The sequence below is a fragment of the Canis lupus genome, chromosome 6 (assembly GCF_003254725.2).
Source record: "Canis lupus dingo isolate Sandy chromosome 6, ASM325472v2, whole genome shotgun sequence".
Lineage (NCBI taxonomy): Eukaryota > Metazoa > Chordata > Mammalia > Carnivora > Canidae > Canis > Canis lupus.
This window is the reverse complement of record NC_064248.1, coordinates 48,886,126-48,906,958: the sequence shown is the minus strand read 5'-3', so window position 1 is coordinate 48,906,958 and position 20,833 is coordinate 48,886,126. Positions and strand designations below refer to the sequence as shown.

The 20,833-nt window shown below is 36.3% G+C and overlaps 1 protein-coding gene across 2 annotated transcripts in view; it reads right to left on the bottom strand.

Moving 5' to 3' along the window:
- Positions 1 to 20,833, bottom strand: part of DPH5 (diphthamide biosynthesis 5) — a 36,658-nt gene that overhangs the window by 8,791 nt on the left and 7,034 nt on the right. For both annotated transcript variants that reach the window (XM_049111623.1, XM_049111622.1), the window contains 2 exons: positions 18,459 to 18,583; positions 10,278 to 10,386 (listed from right to left, as the gene is read on the bottom strand). In XM_049111623.1, coding sequence (XP_048967580.1) covers positions 10,278 to 10,386; positions 18,459 to 18,583 — 234 coding nt within the window. The remainder of the gene's footprint in view (positions 1 to 10,277; positions 10,387 to 18,458; positions 18,584 to 20,833) is intronic.

The window sequence follows — 20,833 nt, the reverse complement described above, 5'->3', positions numbered from 1 at the left end:
ACATCAATTACTAATGGAACAATTCACTACTTACTATTTTAAAGATAATAAACAAAACAAAAAGTGAGAACCAGACCCGAGATGGGTTGGGGATCAAATCTGTCACCACAGTAGTAAATGTTCTCTTTGGTCCACACAGCAGCGGTGTCTGATGCCCTTTCAAGTCCTTTACATGGCCACGACTTCCAATTTACCTACCAATGAGCTTTATTCCCAAAGTCCACTTGGAAACTGTCTAAAAAGTCTATGGAAGCCCTGCCATCCAGTGGCAGTCAAATTCTCAGATCGGTGTAGAAAGACCCATTAACTCCAAGAATTCAGTCATCAATCTTCTTGCCACATATAATGTTTCTCTGTGAAAAATTCATCTACCTGATGAGTTCCAATGCGTTCCAATGTAAGATTCCTGGAATACTTTCACCCAAGCTATAAGGAATACGCCTAGCCCTGCTGGAAGGTTCTGCTATTGTTATTATTCTATGAGAGGCAAAATTATCTAAAAAATGTTTATTACAGATCATCCACTATATGCCAGATGTTACGTTCTGCATAGGTATAAAAGTGAGAATCAAACCTGAGCTGTGGCCTTCATGGAGAATGTAGTCTTGCTCATACCTCAGAGAGCAGGCAAAAGCTCTGGAGCCATGGCTCTAGTTCTTCCTAGCTGGGTGATCATGGACAAGTAATTTTCCTGACTTTAAAAAGAAACTCCCCTGCAAGATGTGTATAACTATAAACCTAATAATGTGCTTTTTTTTTTTTTAAGGATTAAATGACATAAAGTGTGTAGAGTGCTTAGTGCATTGCAGATAGTAGAAACAATAAATATTAGGAACATGATGATATAAAAACGATGTTTATAATGATGATCTGAAAATGTTCTAAAATGCTGTGTCTTGCTATAATCCAACCGCTTTTCCTGTTGGAGTAAGCTCAAAAATATTGCCAAATATTTGAAATAACACAGGTTGATGATGTTTATTGTTGTTGTATGCTTTAATTCAGATAAATTTAACAGTTTACATTCTATAAAGGATTTTTGGCATCTTTGATCAGATTTTGAAATATTGGTATTACTCTGTAAAAAAGAAAATTGTCGAGGTTAAAGAAACATACACTTTAGGTCTTCAATATTTTAAGAGTTATGGAAATATATATACTCATGAAGGTATAATGTTCATTCAGAAAGAAAGGGATAGATTATTTAAGAGAGAATTGTGATGCTAGTCACATATAAACACTAGCTGCAGCATGCTGTGGAAAAGCTTCTTGGACTTGTCTAATTTGGGGGATTAAAGAAAACCTCACATAAGCACTGCTTTCTAGGACCCTGATTTATAGACTGTAACCATTCCCATGGCAGTGCCGCAAACTTCTTCAACGAATTCTGGTACATTATGCAAACAGTTGCACCATTTAAGATGTCAGTCCCTCAAAGAACAGAAAGATCAGTCCTTTGTGTTTCACAATCCAAGGACTTACCAGTAAACCATAAAATAAATTGGAGTAAAATCATACTGTCACAAGAATGAGGCTGCAAAAGTCTAAGCACTGTCTTATAAATGTTAGCCTTTGTGCTGTGATCATTTTCCCCCAAAATGTTATTAATGCAAATCTAAATTTAGAGACCACAAAAAGAGCTGTTTTTTTAAGAACAGTATATAAATACAGGTCTTTTTTAGTTTTGACCTGAAGTTATAAAGAAAGCAGTATTTATCTAACTTGATATTGGATTATGTTTTCATCTATTGAAGATAAAAACTCAAAAATGAACCACTTAATTATATATTAGGCAATATTTAAAGCAAGAAGATGCACAAGAAAGACAAATATTAGGTAGCAAATAATAATTATAAAAAAAAAGAGATACAGGCTGTATTGAAAGAGTTGAGCATTATCCCCACTTGGAAAGCACCAGAAGATGACATCTGAAGTCAGAATATAAACTTGATCTTAGGGATCCCTGGGTGGCGCAGCGGTTTGGCGCCTGCCTTTGGCCCAGGGCATGATCCTGGAGACCCGGGATCGAATCCCACGTCGGGCTCCCGGTGCATGGAGCCTGCTTCTCCCTCTGCCTGTGTCTCTGCCTCTCTCTCTCTCTGTGACTATCATAAATAAATTAAAAAAATTTAAAAAAAAAAAAAAAAAAAAAAAAATAAACTTGATCTTAAAGAGGAGACAGGATGGGGGAAGTTGATCATGGGGAAATTACAAGACGGTATGAACAACCTAAGGGAGGTGGGAACCCTTGGGCAATCCTTAGCATGGCATTAAGCAATTATCTTGCCTGACTGGCCTTTAACAAGTATCCAATTCCTGACAGCTTACCATGTGACAATTCCTGTCAATGCCAGCTCTATAATTTATCTAGAACTGACCTCATTTCTTTCACCACTACCTTAGTTTGAGTCCTCAATGCCACTTGCCTGAACCTTAACTATCTTCTAATTCATCTCACTGCCACCAATATTTCCTTCTTTTCAGAAGCTGTTTCATAAAATCCATTTTAATTAGGTTTTAATGCTTTGTCATTTTATATTCAGATGAAAAACAGCTGGTGATTTTTAAGTTAAAAAACATCTTCTTGGGGCACCTGGGTGTCTCAGTTGGTTAAGTGTCAGACTCTTGATTTTGGCTCAGGCCATGATCTCATGATCTCAGCTTTGCCCTTGGTGGGGAGTCAGCCTGAGGATTCTAACCCTCTCCCTGTACCCCTCTTCCTGCTCGTGCTCTTTCTAAAATAAATCTTTTAAAAAAATTTCTTTACATATAGAAAATCAGAAAATTTAACTTGCTAATAACTTTGTGAAGCTCCACAAAGGTACATATAAATATAAATCCTAAGTCAGATCAGTTAAATCTGTGAAGTAAAAAAAGAAAGCTGACCCAGCAGAGTCGTCAACAAACATACCACAAAAACCACATATTAAAGAGTTACCAATTTTCTATACAGAATATTGGCCTTGGAATTTTTTTTTTTAATTCCCACAAACATTTTTCTTAACACTGATGAAACACTGATTTTGCTGACACTAAGAAAGATTATGCACATGGTCACATACTAGGTACATAGATAAAGTTGAAGACAAAAGAGCCACAAAATTTATATGATCATGTATGAATGAATTCAGATACTAATTAAATGGAAGAGTTTTAAATTAAAGTTCATAATTCCAAAGATATATCAGCTTGGGGTGGGGAGGGAAAGATAAGTAAATAATTCAACTCAGCAAATATTTGTTGTATACTGATTATATGCATGGCACTGTGACAAAGTACAATGGAAGATGTGAAGATGAGTAAACCAAGAAGTTTATAATATGCCCAACACATAAACATATACAAATAACTGAATATTCTACACAGGATGAGGATTTACCAGGATTGTTGAAGTAGAAAAATGGTACAATCGCATCTGCAACTTATAAAGAAAACTATTATGTGGGAGAGAATGATGATAAGGTATTAAAATATTGACTACAAAGTTACAGTTGAGGGTCTCCTGGGTGGTTAAATTAAGTGTCTGACTTGGGCTCAGGTCAAGCTCTCAGGGATTGAGCCTTGCCTCAGGCTCCCTGGGGAGCTCAGCAGGGAGTCTGCTGTCCCTCTCCCTCTGCCCCTCCCTCTGCTCTCTCTTTCAAATAAATAAAATTGTAAAACAAAACAAAACAAAACAAAAAGTTATAGTGGAAATGGAAAGGAAAGAAAAAGCATTTTTAATGTGCCCATGATTCAGCAGGTGGTCAAAATAATTCCAAAGTGACTAAAACAATAGGGAGTTTACCTAGATGAGTTCTTCTAAGTTTACATAGAGGGCACAGATCTCCTTATTACCTAGTTTAGGGTTCTCTGTACTAGGTTAGACTTTATCATTTCTACATTAGTTCCTGGACAACACTGAAATCAATTCAATGCTTTTTGAAAACTACCAGTAAGAACTACTATAAGGTCAAAACAATGCTGTTTATTACAATGAGTGTTGTATTATGAAAAAAAAGGAAGGAAATGAGTTGTTACTTTTTAAAAGTAATATACATTTTTTTCCAAAGTAGAAATGTATTATATAAACAGAACATATGGCAATAATTAGGGTCACTCACGCAACAGAGAAAGTGGAAGCATTTCATAATGATGAAAAAATTATACAACCTTTTCCCTGAAGTCAGCCGCAACTGATAATGCAGTTGTATGCAGAAATCATTGCTATCTGGTTTCACTGAACTGTCTCATTTATCTGTCCTTTAAAATGTCTCAGAACCATTTTAGTCACCAATTTTTTTTTAAAAAAGAATCTGTTCTATTACACAAATGTAACAAGAAGTGATAAATACCACACAAAAAAAATATGCTAGAATTTGTAATTTCTTCTTTATTCAGCTTGTCACCTTCGGGTCAATATATACAGATAAGAGTTGAAGACTAAAGGAAAATATACCAAACTGGCAGCTAATTATGGTTATATCTGGGTAGTGAAACTACAGATGTGTGCATGTTCTTTATACTTACTGTATTTTACCAATTTTATATGTATATGTCACTTATCATCAAGGAAAATAGAGTTATTTTTTAAAAACAATTCTTCTATGGTGCCTGGGTAGTTGTCAGTTAAGCTTCTGCCTTTTGCTCAGGTCATGATCCCAGGGTCCTAGAATTAAGTCCCACATCGGGCTCCACATTCAGCAGGGAGTCTGCTTCTTCCTCTCCCTCTGCCCCTCCCCACTGCTGGTACACACACACACTCTCTCTCTCTCTCAAACAAATAAAATCCTTAAAACAAAATAAAGCAAAAAAATCCCACAAAAAGCAAAAACAATTCTTCCTAAGCAGAAACAATGGTAAATGAAAGCAATTTTGATTCTGCATGATTAAGGTACTAAATGCTTAACTTGAAAAATTCAAGAAAAAGACTTCTTTTTGCCTTTTGTGTATTGACAAAAAACAAAACAAAACAAAACAAAACAAAAAAAAACAAAAAACAAACAAACAAAAAAACCACCCGATTTTTTGTTATTGGGAATGCTGCAATATAACTAACTTGCCTGGCTCTTCACAATAGATGGATTTTTCTTTGACTAGAGATATCTTCAAAATACAAATTACACAAGTGTTAGAGATATCTGTTACTTAGAAATTTCAAAGAACATGATTTTTAAGTATATGTATTTATAACCATTATTTAAATTGTGAAAAATCCAAAGATTTACTTAATGAAAATTTGAGTATCTAATCAATTTTGGTCAAGGTAACCTCTATCTAAAGTTAGAAAATAGGCCAGCTTTTTGGCTTCCAAATCTAGAAGACATTAGAGTTTACCTAGTTTAGTATTCTCCGTACTTTTTAATGCCAAATCTTTTTTTCCAAATAAATCCTTTTTAAAAAATTTTTTTTTATTTATTCATGAGACACAGAGAAAGAGGCAGAGACATAGGCAGAGGGAGAAGCAGACTCCCTGCGGGGGGCCTGATGCAGGACTCGATCACAGGACTCCAGGATCATGATGTGAGCCAAAGGCAGATGTTCAACCACTAAGCCACCCAGGTGCCCCCTCCAAATAAATTCTTACAGAATATCAATAGGGTTAAAGATAAAGATTGGGCTCCTCAGGGATTTATTCTTTGCTGTTTGGTCTCAAGTACTTCATTTTCTGCAGAACTGCTAAAGCATCTTCATAGATCTTGGTACACTTTGAAAACCACTGATCTTGTCCAGCATTCCTCCCTATCCCCACTTCATCCCCTTACAGTTAGGAAACCTGACTATCCGGATCCAGAGAAGTTAGAGCACTCCTTAGTTACTCCCTGAGCAAAAGTAAAATCAAGACCTTTTATTTGCAGTTAAACTGTAAACCTTTTTTTCATAATTACTTTTCCTTTGCCAGTTCTACCCAATATATAGTCAGTTCTTATCCAACATATATATTTGCTGTTTTAACTAATCTCTAGGTAACCAAGGTTTTGTGATACATATGTATGTATATGTGGTGTGTGTGTGTGTTTCTGTAATATCTTGCAGATTCCTCAAAGTGCTTCTATGACTCTCATCTTTAACTGAACATTTCTCCCTTTTGGGAATGTATTTACCTTATCGTTCATCTAGCAAACCTCTTGTAATTCATTTTTTAAACCACTTTGAGATATAACTTACATACCATAACATTCACCCATTTTAAGTGTACATTCAATGATTTATAGTAAACAAGTTGCAACTACTATCATATGTAGTTTTAGAAAATTTTTATCACTCCAATCAGATCCCATCTGCCCATTTATAAGTAATAGCTATTCTCAATCCTAACCACTAATTACTTTCTGTCTTCATAGATTGCTTTCTTTGGACAATTTTTTTTTAAAGATTTTATTTATGTATTCATGAGAGACACAGAGAGAAACACAGAGACGTAGGCAGAGGCAAAAGCAGGCTCCATGCAGGGAGCCTGATGAATGACTTAATCCCAGGACCGCGGGATCACGCCCTGAGCCAAAGGCAGACACTCAACCGCTGAGCCATCCAGGCACCCCTCTTTGGACATTTTATATAAACAAAATCTTACAATATATGATCTTCTGTGTCATCCTTCTTTCACTTAACATACATATACTTAATATCGATACCAGAACTACTAATTTTTCATAAGACAAAAGGAGAGACTTCAGAGTCTGGAAGTAAATTAAACATTATACTCTTCTATACAATCAATTCACTAAGAATAAAATCCAAAAACTGGAATTGGATTAGAAAGCCTAGTGATCCAACCCTATCTATTTACCTGACCTCAGATTGCTTCTCCCCTCCCTATTACTCTCCAATAAACCCTTCTTTGGTTCCTTTGAAGAGCCACAGTCATTTCCATTTTAGGGTCTTTGCATAAATTATTCCCTGTGACTGGAATATGCTACTTCCTTCTTGATTCATATCTAATCTTAAATAACACCACCTTAGAGAGTCCTCCTTTGACTGCCCAACTCCAACAGTAAAGTCAACTCTCTAACATATACCAGTCTACTGTAACTTCTTATACATCTCACTATCTGATATTTATTTGTTGTTATTATTGCCTCTCCTTCCTACTAGGGCATAAGCTCTCTGAGAGCAGGGACCTTCTTGGACAGCTTTATCAGTGTATCCAAAGGCACTTAGTAGAGAAACAGTAAGTAGGTAAACAATATTTGTTGAATAAAAACAGATTATTATTCCTGTCTTAACTTGACAGTCTCAATACACATTCCACCTAACAAGGAAAATTTTCATGGAACTATGGGGTTTGGAATAAAAAAATCCTATTTTATGGCATGCTTATGATAGACTGCATATCAACTGGTTTTGTGTGTTTAGAAGTATTAGTCTATATAACTACTTACCTTCATTAATACTGAAAATCAAGAGTCTTCTGCTAGTTAAGAAACCACAAAGTGAATGAAAAATACTCAGCAGTCAATTCTGAGCTCTCTCTGTGCTGCTTTGGAAAACAAGAGTAAAGGACCTGGCTGTCTCAGTCAGTTAAGTGTCTGCCTTCGGCTACGGTCATGATCTCAGAGTCCTGGGATCGAGATCCATGTCGGGTTCCCTGCTATGTGAGGAGGTAACTTCTTCGTCTCCCATCGCCTCCCAACCCTGCCCATGCTCGCTTGCTCTCTGTCTCAAATAAATAAAAAAAAATCTTAAAAAAAAAAAAAAAAAACTTTGCAAAGCATGTACTGTTCAGGTCTGTCATAGCACCCAAACCAGAACTTCAGTTCAATAACTTGATGGCTGTTTTCCCAGTAACTCATGGGAAAGCCTTTCTCAGAGATGACAGAGTGTCTTTCGAAAGTGGTGCCCACTTCCCTTTTAAATAATTGAGAAAGAGAGCATGGCAAGGTAACACATTCTACATTTAGCAAGTGTATTTCTGGGAACTAAAATCTACTTTTCCAATTCTGCCAAACCAAAAGAAAGACAGTAGAGTTCTTTAACTTTCTAAGAAATTTTTTATCTGTTAGGTTGGTGGTTCTCAAAATGGACACCTATACTAGCAGCTTCAGCATCACTGGAGAATTTGCTAGCAGTGTAAATTCTTAGGCTGCTGCCCCGGATCTACTATATCTGAAAATCTGAGGGGAAGGCCAGCCATCTCTTTTCTAAGTCCTATAAGTAATTCTGATGAATACTAAGTCTGAGAACCACCAGTATAGGTTATTGTTTTTCCCATAAATGCTGATCGAAATACCGCAGAGAAAATTATAAGGAAGGGGACTTTGCCACAGTTTATGTATTCTGCAGGATATCCATACATTTGTTTTAAAATTTAAAAGTGTCATGAATATAATGACTGTATTTTTAATGCTTTTTATCTTAGAAAACTGTATAAAAGTTATCACTAATAACCTCTTTCTCCTGGAATATAAATAACTTAGGCAGTACAAAAAGCATATTTTCATAGAGATTTCATCAAACACGTAAGACAGAACCTAAAAAGGCACTTCCTGTTTTTCACACAAGTAGTAAGTCATTTGCATACCCAGATTAGAGAATAGAACCAAGATGGGGAAACAATGCTTTGTGGCTGCCTAGAAAAATCCTATAGAAGAGAGAAAACTAAATTAAAAAAAAATAATCTATGTACCATGTGGATATGATTTTAAGGGCTTATTTGGAGACTGCCAATTCTCACAGTAAATTTCCTCTCAAATACCTTCACCTATTTTAAACATGAGAACAATAACACTATACCCCTCTACCAATCTAGAGGATCAGAAGGAGGACAGGGTCACCCTAGTTTAGCTCTTGCCAGTCTGAATGATAGATATACATGTGATGAAGACAAGGATCTTTTAAAAAATTTTATCCTTAAAAAGAAACAAAAACTTTTAAATGATAAGTTATGATAAGTTAGACCAAAAAATGATGGAAAGGGGCTAGGTTAACTTTTCCTAACAGAAATAAAAACAAAACCAATATAAAAATATATATACTCCATTAGCTTAAGATTTATTACCCATCTCTGTCTATCACAAGATTAATTTATTCCTTTCTTTTTTTCCTTTCTCTTGGCAACCATCAGTTCTTAAAAAACACATTGTCTATGTAAGAGAATACTGGACTGAGAACCAAGAAACTCCATTTACTTACTTCAACACAGCAATGTTCAGAAGGGGTTTAAAGTGTGAAACAGACTTACTTGGCAAGATTTTTTTTTAAAATATGCACTTTATTAGAAGACAAAGAACAAAATTTTTTGCCAATTTAAATGTAATAACTAAGAGAGTGATGAATGCTAAAAGGTAAATCATTTATACCTTTTCTCTGATTCTTCAGAACCAGAGGCAATATTTCTGAGATGACTGGCCAGGATATCAGGATATCAATTAAATTGAGATACTCTTTCCAGTTAATACAGAAAAAACAGACACCTCTAAAGCCACAGATACAGCACTGGTGTCCAATGATGATCTATCTTCTTGTTGTAAATATCTATTTTAAATTATGCATTCCAAGATAACATATTAGGGAATACTTCATTTCATAGATCCTAATATGCACATTTTTTCCCCCTATTATGATATATCTGAAATAGGAAGGGGTCCTTACAAGCAATTAGGTCTTAAAACCATTGTTGGCTATGAGCAGTCATAGTTGTCATAGATCATATATGTATACAAACATCAGAACACAAATGTCAGACTTGGAAAATGAGTATCAGGCAGCCTGGAAGAAAACCCTGGAAACAGTTATGGAGCACTCTTTTAACCCCTCAGAATCAAGACTGATGGTTAAAAATTAACCAACTTTATACAGCAATAATTATTACAAAGGTGGCTTACAAGCCTAATATGAATGGCTTTTGGTTCTTTTGCAGATTCTTTTAATAAATGCTGCATCACGATGCTCTTGATGGCATAGAAAATAATACTGTATAGAAAACATGCTTCAGCAATGCAGAGTAAGTTATCTGGAAGAATGTGAGAAGGCTTTAGGAAAACTTAACCAACTTAATTAGATTAAACTTCCCTGTTTTTGTATGCCAGAGTTGGATTTAAGACTAAAGTCTTTCTGTAGCTAAATTTCAGTGGTCCATTCCAATGAGGAGAAAAAAGATCTAAGTTATAGGAAAATAGTATAAAAAATTCAATATTAAAAAATTTCATACCCACTAATGTATTATATAAAATAGTAATATCTTTTTTAAAAATAGTAATATCTTAAAATTCACAATATGTAACAAAATCTACCTGCAATTTGTAGTTTTCCAAAACATTTTTGCTAACTACCATAAAAAAATATTTTCTTAGTAGTATTACCTGTAAACCACAGCAGCCTACTGCATTCATTATGGAAGCATTGTGAATAACTCGGTAAGAAATTCCCAGTTTTGTTGCTCTCAAAATAAGATCACTGTGTGTGGTAGCCCTGTAGTGAGAAAGATCAAGTTGGATTAAAGTAACCACACTGACTTTTTAAGACAATAAAGGTATAATATTTCATGAGTTCAGGTCAATCATAGGGTTACGGGGGCTGCTTTTCCTCAATTTCTGGGCATTCTGACAAGAAAAGTGTTAAGTCTACACATGCCCTTCATAATGCTGAACTGCACTTGTTACACTCTTAAGCAGCCTTGGCAGCTACAGAGAAAGGGAAGTTTGACTTGCTCTTTTGTCCTGTTAATACCTGCAAAGACATTTGTGGAATGTAAGCTTAGCAACTGAACTCTTGAGCGGCAATTATCACTTTGGGCTCAGGGCCTTCTTAGACTCTTAAAATGACTGCTCTGAGTTCTAAATTATGGAACTATTAGATCTACTTGTTGACTTCTGCTTTTTTTTTTTTTTAAGATTTTATTTATTTATTCATGAGAGGCACAGAGAGAGAGAGGAGCAGAGACAGAGGCAGAGAGAGAAGCAGGCTCCCCACAAAGAGCCAGATGTGGGACTCGATCCCGGGATCCTGGGATCACATCCTGAGATGAATGCAGACCCTCAACCGCTAAGCCACACAGGCATCCCAATTTCTGCTATCTTTTGAAGGTTTCTTTTTTTGTGTTTTGAAATACAACAAGGCAGATGGTACAGAACATTTTTGTAGCCTGTTATTCTTTGCCTTTATATTAGGGTTCTATCTGATATAACCGTAGTTGGATTTTACATCTGTCTAACAGTGATTTTATTTATAACTGTTTTCAGTCTGGTTACTGTACATGTAATTAGTATGTGAGCACGTGTATGTGCGTGCATATCCTGTTGCCTTTTCTTTTTTGAGACAAATCTAATGCTTATAATTAGACAGACTGGGAAGAGAGAATATGTGTAAATATAAATATGGATACTGTGAAATGTAACCCCACATCAATTTAGAACTGCATTATTAAGGGCCTTTTTTCCCCTTGATGAAAACTCCTGGCCCTGCTGGGGAAAGCAACATTAGCATGTTTGAGAAAGTACATACAAACCAGCAGAACCTGTCAACTGGTCAATGCATACCAAGTAGGAAGATCAAGGGCTTTCACCCCATGAGGCAGTCAGAAACAGATTAACAAATGCCCACCAGGGAAGCCTGTTTTTAATCACACATAAAATAAAAACTAGTATGAAAAACAATCATTAATTTGATTTAGAGTAAGCTTTTAAAAAACAATATAAATGCCAGTTATAAAGAATGTTTTTAATATCATCTTTAACAGAATTTTACTACTTAACACTAATATTAAGGAAAACTGAATTAGTTACTTGGTGAATTATTTGAATAGATGAGCAGAAAGTAAACCTACTTTAAAATTATATCTCTATCACAACTTCATCTAAAATGACCAGATGTGGTTGGTGCACTATGGAGGTTTAATGACCTGGCAAAGTGATTTGATTTTGTGAAGCTGCCATAAATGTGATTAAATAAGCCCCTCAGATTTCTGCTATGAAAAACTGGTATTTTATCATCACAATTACCCAAATTATATTGCTTCACGAAAAAGAAAAAAAACTGGTTTGAAACACAGGCTTAAAGCATTATACTGGGCATTCCTTCTAGTCCAGGGTCATGAAAACACTTCAATTATGGTGATTGGAAAAGTATGTGTATAAAGACATTTATTACTATTTTAGGGCATGTGGCTCTGTTCAAAATCACATATATATGTGTGTGTATGTATACATGGTTTTCGATAGAGCCATGTGCTCAGAAATAATAATAAATTTAGCTTAATAATATGCTTGCTTCTTGGAATTGCTCTGAAAGCAATTTCAAGAGATTCAAGAATGTTTTAGTCAATGGAGCCAATAAAGAACATAAAGGTGACCAATTTGAATATATAAGACTTGGTATGTTAAAAAAAAAAAGAAAGAAAAAAAGACTTGATATGTTTATTTTAAACTTGATTTTAGGGCCGCCTGGGTGGCTCAGTGGTTGAGTGTCTGTCTGTCTTTGGCTCAGGGCATGATCCTGGAGTCCCAGGATCGAGTCCCACGTTGGGCTCCCTGCATGGAGCCTGCTTCTCCCTCTGCCTGTGTCTCTGCTTCTCTCTCTCTCATGAATAAATAAATAAAATCTTAAAAAAAATGGTTTAATGATGACCCTGTTCAACTATTCTTTATGGGGACAGAAAGCTTACTGTCATCTCTCACATGACTGGGTCAGATCTATTGATGTACTATTTTTTTTAGGGTCATTTACATTCTTTATGTGATTAACTTCCACATTCCTATCAATAACCTGGACAAAAGGGAAAAGATGAAAACTACATGAACTGACTTAATTTCAATTACCTTCTTCAGGAATTTAAAAGTGGATGATAATGATGATTACACTACTTAATGCCACTGAATTGCACACTTAAAAATGGCTAGTGGTAAATATTATAATAAACTTTACTATAATTTAAAAGATACTAGAATAAAAAATTTAAGTAATTTTCTTTTTCAAGTTTTATTTCAAATAAGTCGAAAGGGGCTTGAAATTAAAAAATAACTTGTGGTGGTTGTTGTATATAAGGAAGAATTTCAGTACTTTGCTGCATTCCATATTCCCTTCCAGGTGTATCCATTTAATGCATACAAATCGTAATTCAAGACCCAATTAAAATGTACATATTCCCTACTACCATCTTTCTTGTCTCCAACTACTGTATCTCTTGATTATATTTCTTTTTTTTTAATATTTTTGTGTTTTTTTTTTTTTTTTTTTAAATTTATGATAGTCACAGAGAGAGAGAGAGGCAGAGACACAGGCAGAGGGAGAAGCAGGCTCCATGCACCGGGAGCCCGATGTGGGATTCGATCCAGGGTCTCCAGGATCACGCCCTGGGCCAAAGGCAGGCACCAAACCGCTGCGCCACCCAGGGATCCCTCTTGATTATATTTCAATAGTAATCCAGTGAATAAATGAAAAATAACTATAGTACAATAATTATTACACAAATCTGAATCTAGGATTATACACAATTAATTAATGATATAGAGTAAATTAATAGGGGAGGGGAGGGGAGGGGAGAGGAGATGGGGGAGGGGAGGGGAGAGGAGAGGAGAGGAGAGGAGAGGAGAGGAGAGGAGAGGGGAGGGGAGGGGAGGGGAGGGGAGGGGAGGGGAGGGGAGGAGAGGAAGCCAGGCACTCATTCCTGAATAAAATAATGGAATATTCATATTCATGGAAGAGGTAGCTGGGTCTTAAAGAATCTATTTTATTGAATAGAAACTGTGGAGGACTAGAGTCAGCAGTGCTGTATGGTATATTTCAGAGTAAGTAGATCCTAAGATTGCTCATCACAAGAAAAAAAATATTTTCTTTTTTTTGTATGATAGATGTTAACTTACTGAGGTAATTATTTTACAATACAGATAAGTCATCTTGCTGTATATCAAAAATTACACACTGCTGTATGTCAATTAAATCTCAATATAATTGGGAATAAAAGAAACAAACTGGTAAGAAAAGTCTTTTAAGCAAAGACATGGAAGACGAATACTGCAAAAACATTTATGAATTGGCAAAGGAGTACAACTAGGCTCTGGCACAGTCAAAAAGAAGAGTAGGTGACAGAGAAAACAGATAAACTGTTAAAAGATTTAGGCCATGAAGTCATTAAGGTTTTTCAGCAGAGTAGTAACAGCATCAAGGTACATTTTTGTTGGCCTCAATTTTTTTATTTTTTATTTATGTGCAATTCTCCCTTCCCCCTCCATCCCCTGTAGACCACCTCCACAATTTCCATGTACTGAATTCTACCCAGACCCAGCTCAAGCACCAACTCCTCCATAACACCACCACTGAAAAACTCCAAACTCTATGGCTTTAAATTTACACTCTTCTGTCCTCCTCCTCGACCCAACCTTTCAGCAGTCTATCAGTTAACCACTCTTTCCTCTCTATTCTCTTTTCTTGGCTTCGGTGACAACACATTCTCTTGGTTTTTCTCCTCCTCTAAGGGTTGACAGACCACAAAATTCAAGTTCCCTAAGGCTTGATCTTCCTGTCTTCCCCTTGTTCCTTCCTAGTGATTTCATCCATTTCTCTGGCTTTAAACACCTTGTCTCTCCCTCTCTCCCCATACATACTCATGACCTCAAAAGCCACATATTGAGGATAACCCCTTCAGATATCACATTGCCTATATGACATCTCAAATTTAAAACATTTCCAGAACCAATTCTTGTCTTCCCCAATTATTTTCCCTAGGAGTTTTCATCATTTCAAGAACTGGCAAGGGCTTACAAAAGGGACTTAAAAGAATGGAAAACTGATAAATTGCTAAAGCTGGAATTCTGGAAAACTTGCTTCTTTCCTTTTCCTCACCTACTACATATATGTTGGCATTCTTCCTTCTGAACTTTTCCCACTTTGTCTTTTTCTCTCCTCTACCAAAGCCACCTGGCTTCCCTAAAAATCCACTTATGTGAGCATTTAAGAGTGATCATTTAAGAATGTCAGATTGTGATTCTTGCTTAAAATCCTTCAAATATTTACCAGAGTACTTTTTTTTTTTTTTTTTTAAGATTTTATTTATTTATTCATGAAAAACACAGAGAGAGAGAGGCGGAGACACAGGCAGAGGGAGAAGCAGGCTCCATGCAGGAAGCCTGACGTGGGACTCAATCCGGGTCTCCAGGATCACACCCGGGGTTATAGGTGGCACTAAACCGCTGAGCCACCTGGGCTACCCCTTACCAGAGTACTTCAAACAAAAGCTCTACCCTATCTAAGGCCTTACATGATCTGGGTCCCACCCACCTGTTTAACTCCTTCTTACTCCCTCTCCCTGCCCACTCACTATGCTCCACTCTGGCCTTCCAGGTTTTTTTTTTTTTTTTTTTTTAATATTTAATTTATTTATTCATGAGAGATATAGAGAGAGGCAGAGACATAGGCAGAAGGAGATGCAGGCTCCCTGTGGGGAGCCCGATGTGGGACTCGATCCCAGGTCCCCAGGATCACACCTGAACCAAAGGCAGATGCTCAACCACTAAGCCACCCAGGCATCCCCTTCCAGGTCCTTGAATACATTCTTGCAGCTCACCTCTGCTTACAATGTTCTTCCCTTCTGCTGTTCCTTTTATTTCTCAGATACCTGCTTATATATTACCTCAATAGAGAGGATTTTCCCTATGAACCCACAAAAATTAGCCTATTTCTGCTAGTCTTGTTTCCCCCTTACATAAGGCCTATTAAAACTTTAAATTTATTTTTTTCTCTTTGATTGATGTTAACCTCCCCTACTAAACTGTAAACCTCAGGTCTTATCATGTAACATATATCCAGCATGTAGGAGTGCCTGTTGTAAGACAGGTGTTCCAAAGATATTTGTTGAATGGATAAACATCAGTCCAAGATATGCCTGGTCTCACCTTGTGACCCCAGGCAAAATATTAAAAATTCTTTCCATTAATATTTATTTGATATGTACTACTTTGCAAAAGAGGCTAGGGAGATAAAATGTATGAAGGGCAGCCTACAAACCTAAAGAGTAGGTGTATACATTTATCAAAAACAATAGTAATATACAAGAACACGTGAATGACAAGTCAGTAGTTAGGAAGAGATATAACTTCTGATCAGAATAATAAAGGACTGCATCACTGAGAATGTGGTATTTGAGTTAGGCTTCAAGAGACAGCTGGACCTCTGACAATCAGATATATAGCGAAGGGTATTATAGATGAAGGAAAGAGTTTGAACAGATGTATAGAATGAGCAAGCAAGATGATGGGGGAAGGGACAAACTGGTTGGCAGAAGTGAGGGCTTTAGTAAAAGGACAGAACATAGGTAGAAGGGAAGGTTGGACATTATATTTCATATCTGGCCAACGGATGGAGCTAGTAGCTCTCATTTTGAGCTCAAATAAGGTTTTCAAATTGTAGTTTGTTTGTTTTTTAAAGATTTTATTTATTCATGAGAGACGGCGGGGGGGGCGGGGGCGGAGGCAAAGAGGCAGAGCCACCAGGAGCCTGATGCAGGATTTGATCCCAGGACCTTGGGATCATGACCTGAGCCAAAGGCAGAAGCTCATTAGACTGAGCCACTAAGTTGTGGTTTCACAAATATAAATGTGACCACAACATAGGTAATGAATTAAGAGTCTGTATCTGGACCAAGCAAAAGGCTTGGTATTAAATAATAAAGGCTTTATATTAAATAAACTAGGGAATAAAACAACCTAAAAAACTTGGTTAAAAAAAAAAGTCAAAAGCAGTGCTTCTCAAACTAGTGAAAGGCCAATACTTTTAAGTTCTAAATTGTCATGGAACAACAGTTTTGTAATCAAAATTAATGATTTAGAAAAATAAAATATAACATAATACAAAATATAAGTTCCAAATTTTTATTATGAGACTCAGGAGAGACAAAATTACTTTTAAAAAATGCTATCAAGTTTCTAAATGTTTACTCTCAATTTCTGTAGTTCTCATCATGAACTAGTAAGTTTGTAGGCTGGCACCAGCCTGTAAACCTCAGTTGAGTAGCAGTGGTTTATTGGACTTTGTCAGTGACTGGATGCCTGAGAGTCAGAAGTAACTCTAACAGTACTCTTCTAGGTAACTCTAAGAATTGTGATTTCATCAGGTAAGGAAATCTGGTGAATTCAGAAGGTGTCACTATAAAAAATATGGGATTTTGGCGGGAACCCAGTACAATGAGAAAATCCTATAAGAGTTCTAAGACATTTTAGATATAGGATTTTTCATTCCCTTTATTTTACTATTTTGTGGCTTAAAAACTATATATAGGTACTGCTAATTTGAAGGAAGACGTACTTTTACAAAAAACAATGTCAGAGGCTAAAACAATTTGGATATTTTTAGATGTGTGATTACACAATATCATTTGCAACCAGGTATAAATAATGAAACATAATCTCTGGCACACCACATTACTGTTTTTTGACAGACACATGCACATATAACTCCATTCTTTTGAAAAACATTCTTGGTGGTGAGTTCATAGTGATTTAATTGTCCTTATGTTCCTTAATCTGTGACATAAATCTTAGGTCACAAGTTGGAAACAAAGAACTCCTCTATTTGGCTTGACATTAGTGATTGATGATTTTTTTTTTTAAGATTTTATTTATTTATTCATGAGAGAGAGAGAGAGGCAGAGACGCAGGCAGGGGGAGAAGCAGGCTCCATGCAGAGAGCCTGACCTGGGACTCGATTCTGGGTCTCTAGAATCACACCCCAAGCGAAGGCGGAGCTAAACCACTGAGCCACCAGGGCTGCCCTGTGATTGATGATTCTTAACTAGACAAGCAGAAACACATCTTTTCGTTAATGGCAAAGAATAGAGCTCCCAATGGATACAAGACATTAAAATTTGAGGCGGGACAAATATTTTTTTAAGATTTTATTTATTTGAGAGAGTGAGCAAAAGACAGAAGGAGTAGGAGGAGGGGCAGAAAGGGAAAGATAAGCAGACTCTGCTGAGCTGGGACCCTGATGCAGGACTCGATCCCAAGATCCTGGGATCATGACCTGAGCCAAAGGCAGATAGTTAACTGACTGAGCCACCCAGGTGCCCTGAGGCTGGGCAGATTTTAAATTCAGGGCAAGTAAAGTGACAATATTGCTAAATATAAGGTGATTTAAAAAAAAATTAAGTTAAAAAAAAAAAAAAAAAAACAAGGACAAAGGAAGCAGAAGATGCTTGTGGTTTACCTGCAAAATAAAAGGTAGGTATGACTCTTGATAATGTAATACACTTAATGATACACTAGTTAAGTCATTTGACATCCTAAGTTACCTTCTAAAAGAACAGGAGCTGCAATGATACAAACTTTAGAACTGACGCTTGATAACCAATGTAAGTTAACACATGATGACATCCTTATCAAGCAGATCATATAATCTCAAAGATAATGAAAGTTTATAAAATTTCAGAGCCTAGGTAAACACAGTACTTTTTTAGGACCAGGCAAGTAAAAGGTCTTAAATATAACAGAATAATTCTGATTTGTTTTTGAAAAGCAAGCAAATTAAAACTCAAAATACCTGCTTTGACTTACCCAAATGGATCACCAACCACAAGGAATGCAACATCACTGATATCGGCATCCTTTAAAATATTATCTGCTTCTTGTTCCACTTCTTCTCTATCAGCAAGAATCAATTTTCTTCCATAAAACTCTTCCTACAGATTTAAGTCCAATATCAAAATGAGACAGCAGATGACCATTTCAACACATGCACCACACACACACACACACACACCAATCTTTGGGGCTGGTGCAAATCTTGGCAATCATCCAAACACAGATCACTGACTAGGACTCCTCAGTGGGCTAGCACTCTCTATCATGTTGCAATTAAACTCTGTCTTTGAGGCTGTCGTAATATCCCAAGAGGAGGTAGACCTCCTAACATCTGACGCTTTCTGCATTTTAAATTTACCTCTAAATTTGAGTCTAGCGAGCCATGCATGGTGGAACAGAGAACATGCATGAAATTTATTTCAGAAACAGTAATACAGAACATCTCAAATAATAATTATGAACATATATGGTAATTTGGGTTTTATTAAATTTTCCACAGGAAAACATACAGGTATCTGGCTAAAATAAAAGGTAACTTCAATGAGAAATAATAGAAAATTAAGATTTACTTATCTACAGAACCAGCAAACATTCCTGTAATTGCAGGAAAGATTAATTTAAAGCTTTATTTCCTAGTTCCTGCTAAAAAGGCAGAGTTGCAGAGGAAAGAAAAAAAATTCTAATTATATAGGAAGTCTCCATACAAACTGCTTTGTGAACCAACCCCCTGAAGTTCAACTCCAGAGAATAAATCCAGGAGGCTGACCGTAACTGCAGTGGCATCAGGTAAGTACAGAGTGAACCAGAGTGCTAATAGTCATGTGGTAGTGGTTACAAACTATTATGCAAGGTCATGAATCTTTTTTTTTAATTTTTATTTATTTATGATAGTCACACAGAGAGAGAGAGAGAGGCAGAGACACAGGCAGAGGGAGAAGCAGGCTCCATGCACCGGGAGCCCGACGTGGGATTCAATCCTGGGTCTCCAGGATCGCGCCCTGGGTCAAAGGCAGGCGCTAAACCGCTGTGCCACCCAGGGATCCAAGGTCATGAATCTTATTAACTGATTTCCTGTGGAGTAATATGTAATTCAAATATAATGAAAATAACACATAGACAAATACTATTTCTTACATGCTGAGAAGTTTGAGTTATAAGGATTATATCAGATGTAAACATTACAAGGATTGCTATACTCAGTATCTTTCAAGCAAAAGAGTAAATAAATGATTAAACATTTGAAGATAAAGGCTCTAGTTTCAACTCTCATAATTATTGCCTAATACTTAACTAGAATCTGAAAATGTGAAAAAAGATCCCTTCCCCTTTTCTCTATATCTTCTCAAAGAAAATGCTCCAGAAGTTCCCAATGACCATGTTTTTACAGACAAAAAATGTTCTCTTTATTTTCACTTTTACCATGTATTTTTTTCTTAATCATTGATTTGTATGTAACTTACTTTAATTTCATGAACCCAGAAAACTTATTAGTGGTAGAACATTTATATTCACGTGTCTAGGGGATCTCTGGGTGGCGCAGCGGTTTGGCGCCTGCCTTTGGCCTAGGGCATGATCCTGGAGACCCGGGATCGAATCCCACGTCGGGCTCCCGGTGCGGGGAGCCTGCTTCTCCCTCTGCCTGTGTCTCTGCCTTTCTCTCTCTCTCGCTGTGTGACTATCAAAAATAAATAAAAATTAAAAAAAAAAAATTCACGTGTCTAAGAAGACACACACATGATCATGGAAAACTAAAGGAAACGGTATTTCTTTCTGAACTAACATTTCTTACAATCAAAAAGTCACATGCTACTAGCTTAATGCTAGCAGTATTCCTAAATCCTATTCAATATTTTATAAATGAACACAAAACTCCACTCTCCTCAAGACTTCTATCATGTACCACACTATTTATCATTTATCCTAAGAATCATTTCATTATCTAATCGAAACACAATGTTTATTTAAAAAAAAAAGTATCCACCTATGCACATTGTGCACACACCCAAACACTCCAGTATAATCAAACGGCTGATCCTCTTGGGAAAAAAAGAAAAAAAGTTTAAAAAAAGGGAAGAAAGAGCAAAACTGGTATTACAATATTCTTAATTTACCCACTTCATTATTTATTCATTTACTCACTCGAGGGATATTTCTTGTGCACAACCTCCACACCAAACGCTATGCTTGATGTTGGGAAACAATGATGAAAGAGACAAATGTGGCACCTATCGTGTCACTTATAATGTTTAGTGGGGAATTATCTACCACATTAATAAGTGCTATAGGAGCATGGAACCTAGTAAGTCATGGAAGGGGGAAAAAAAGCAGTATTATTTAAAAAATAATTT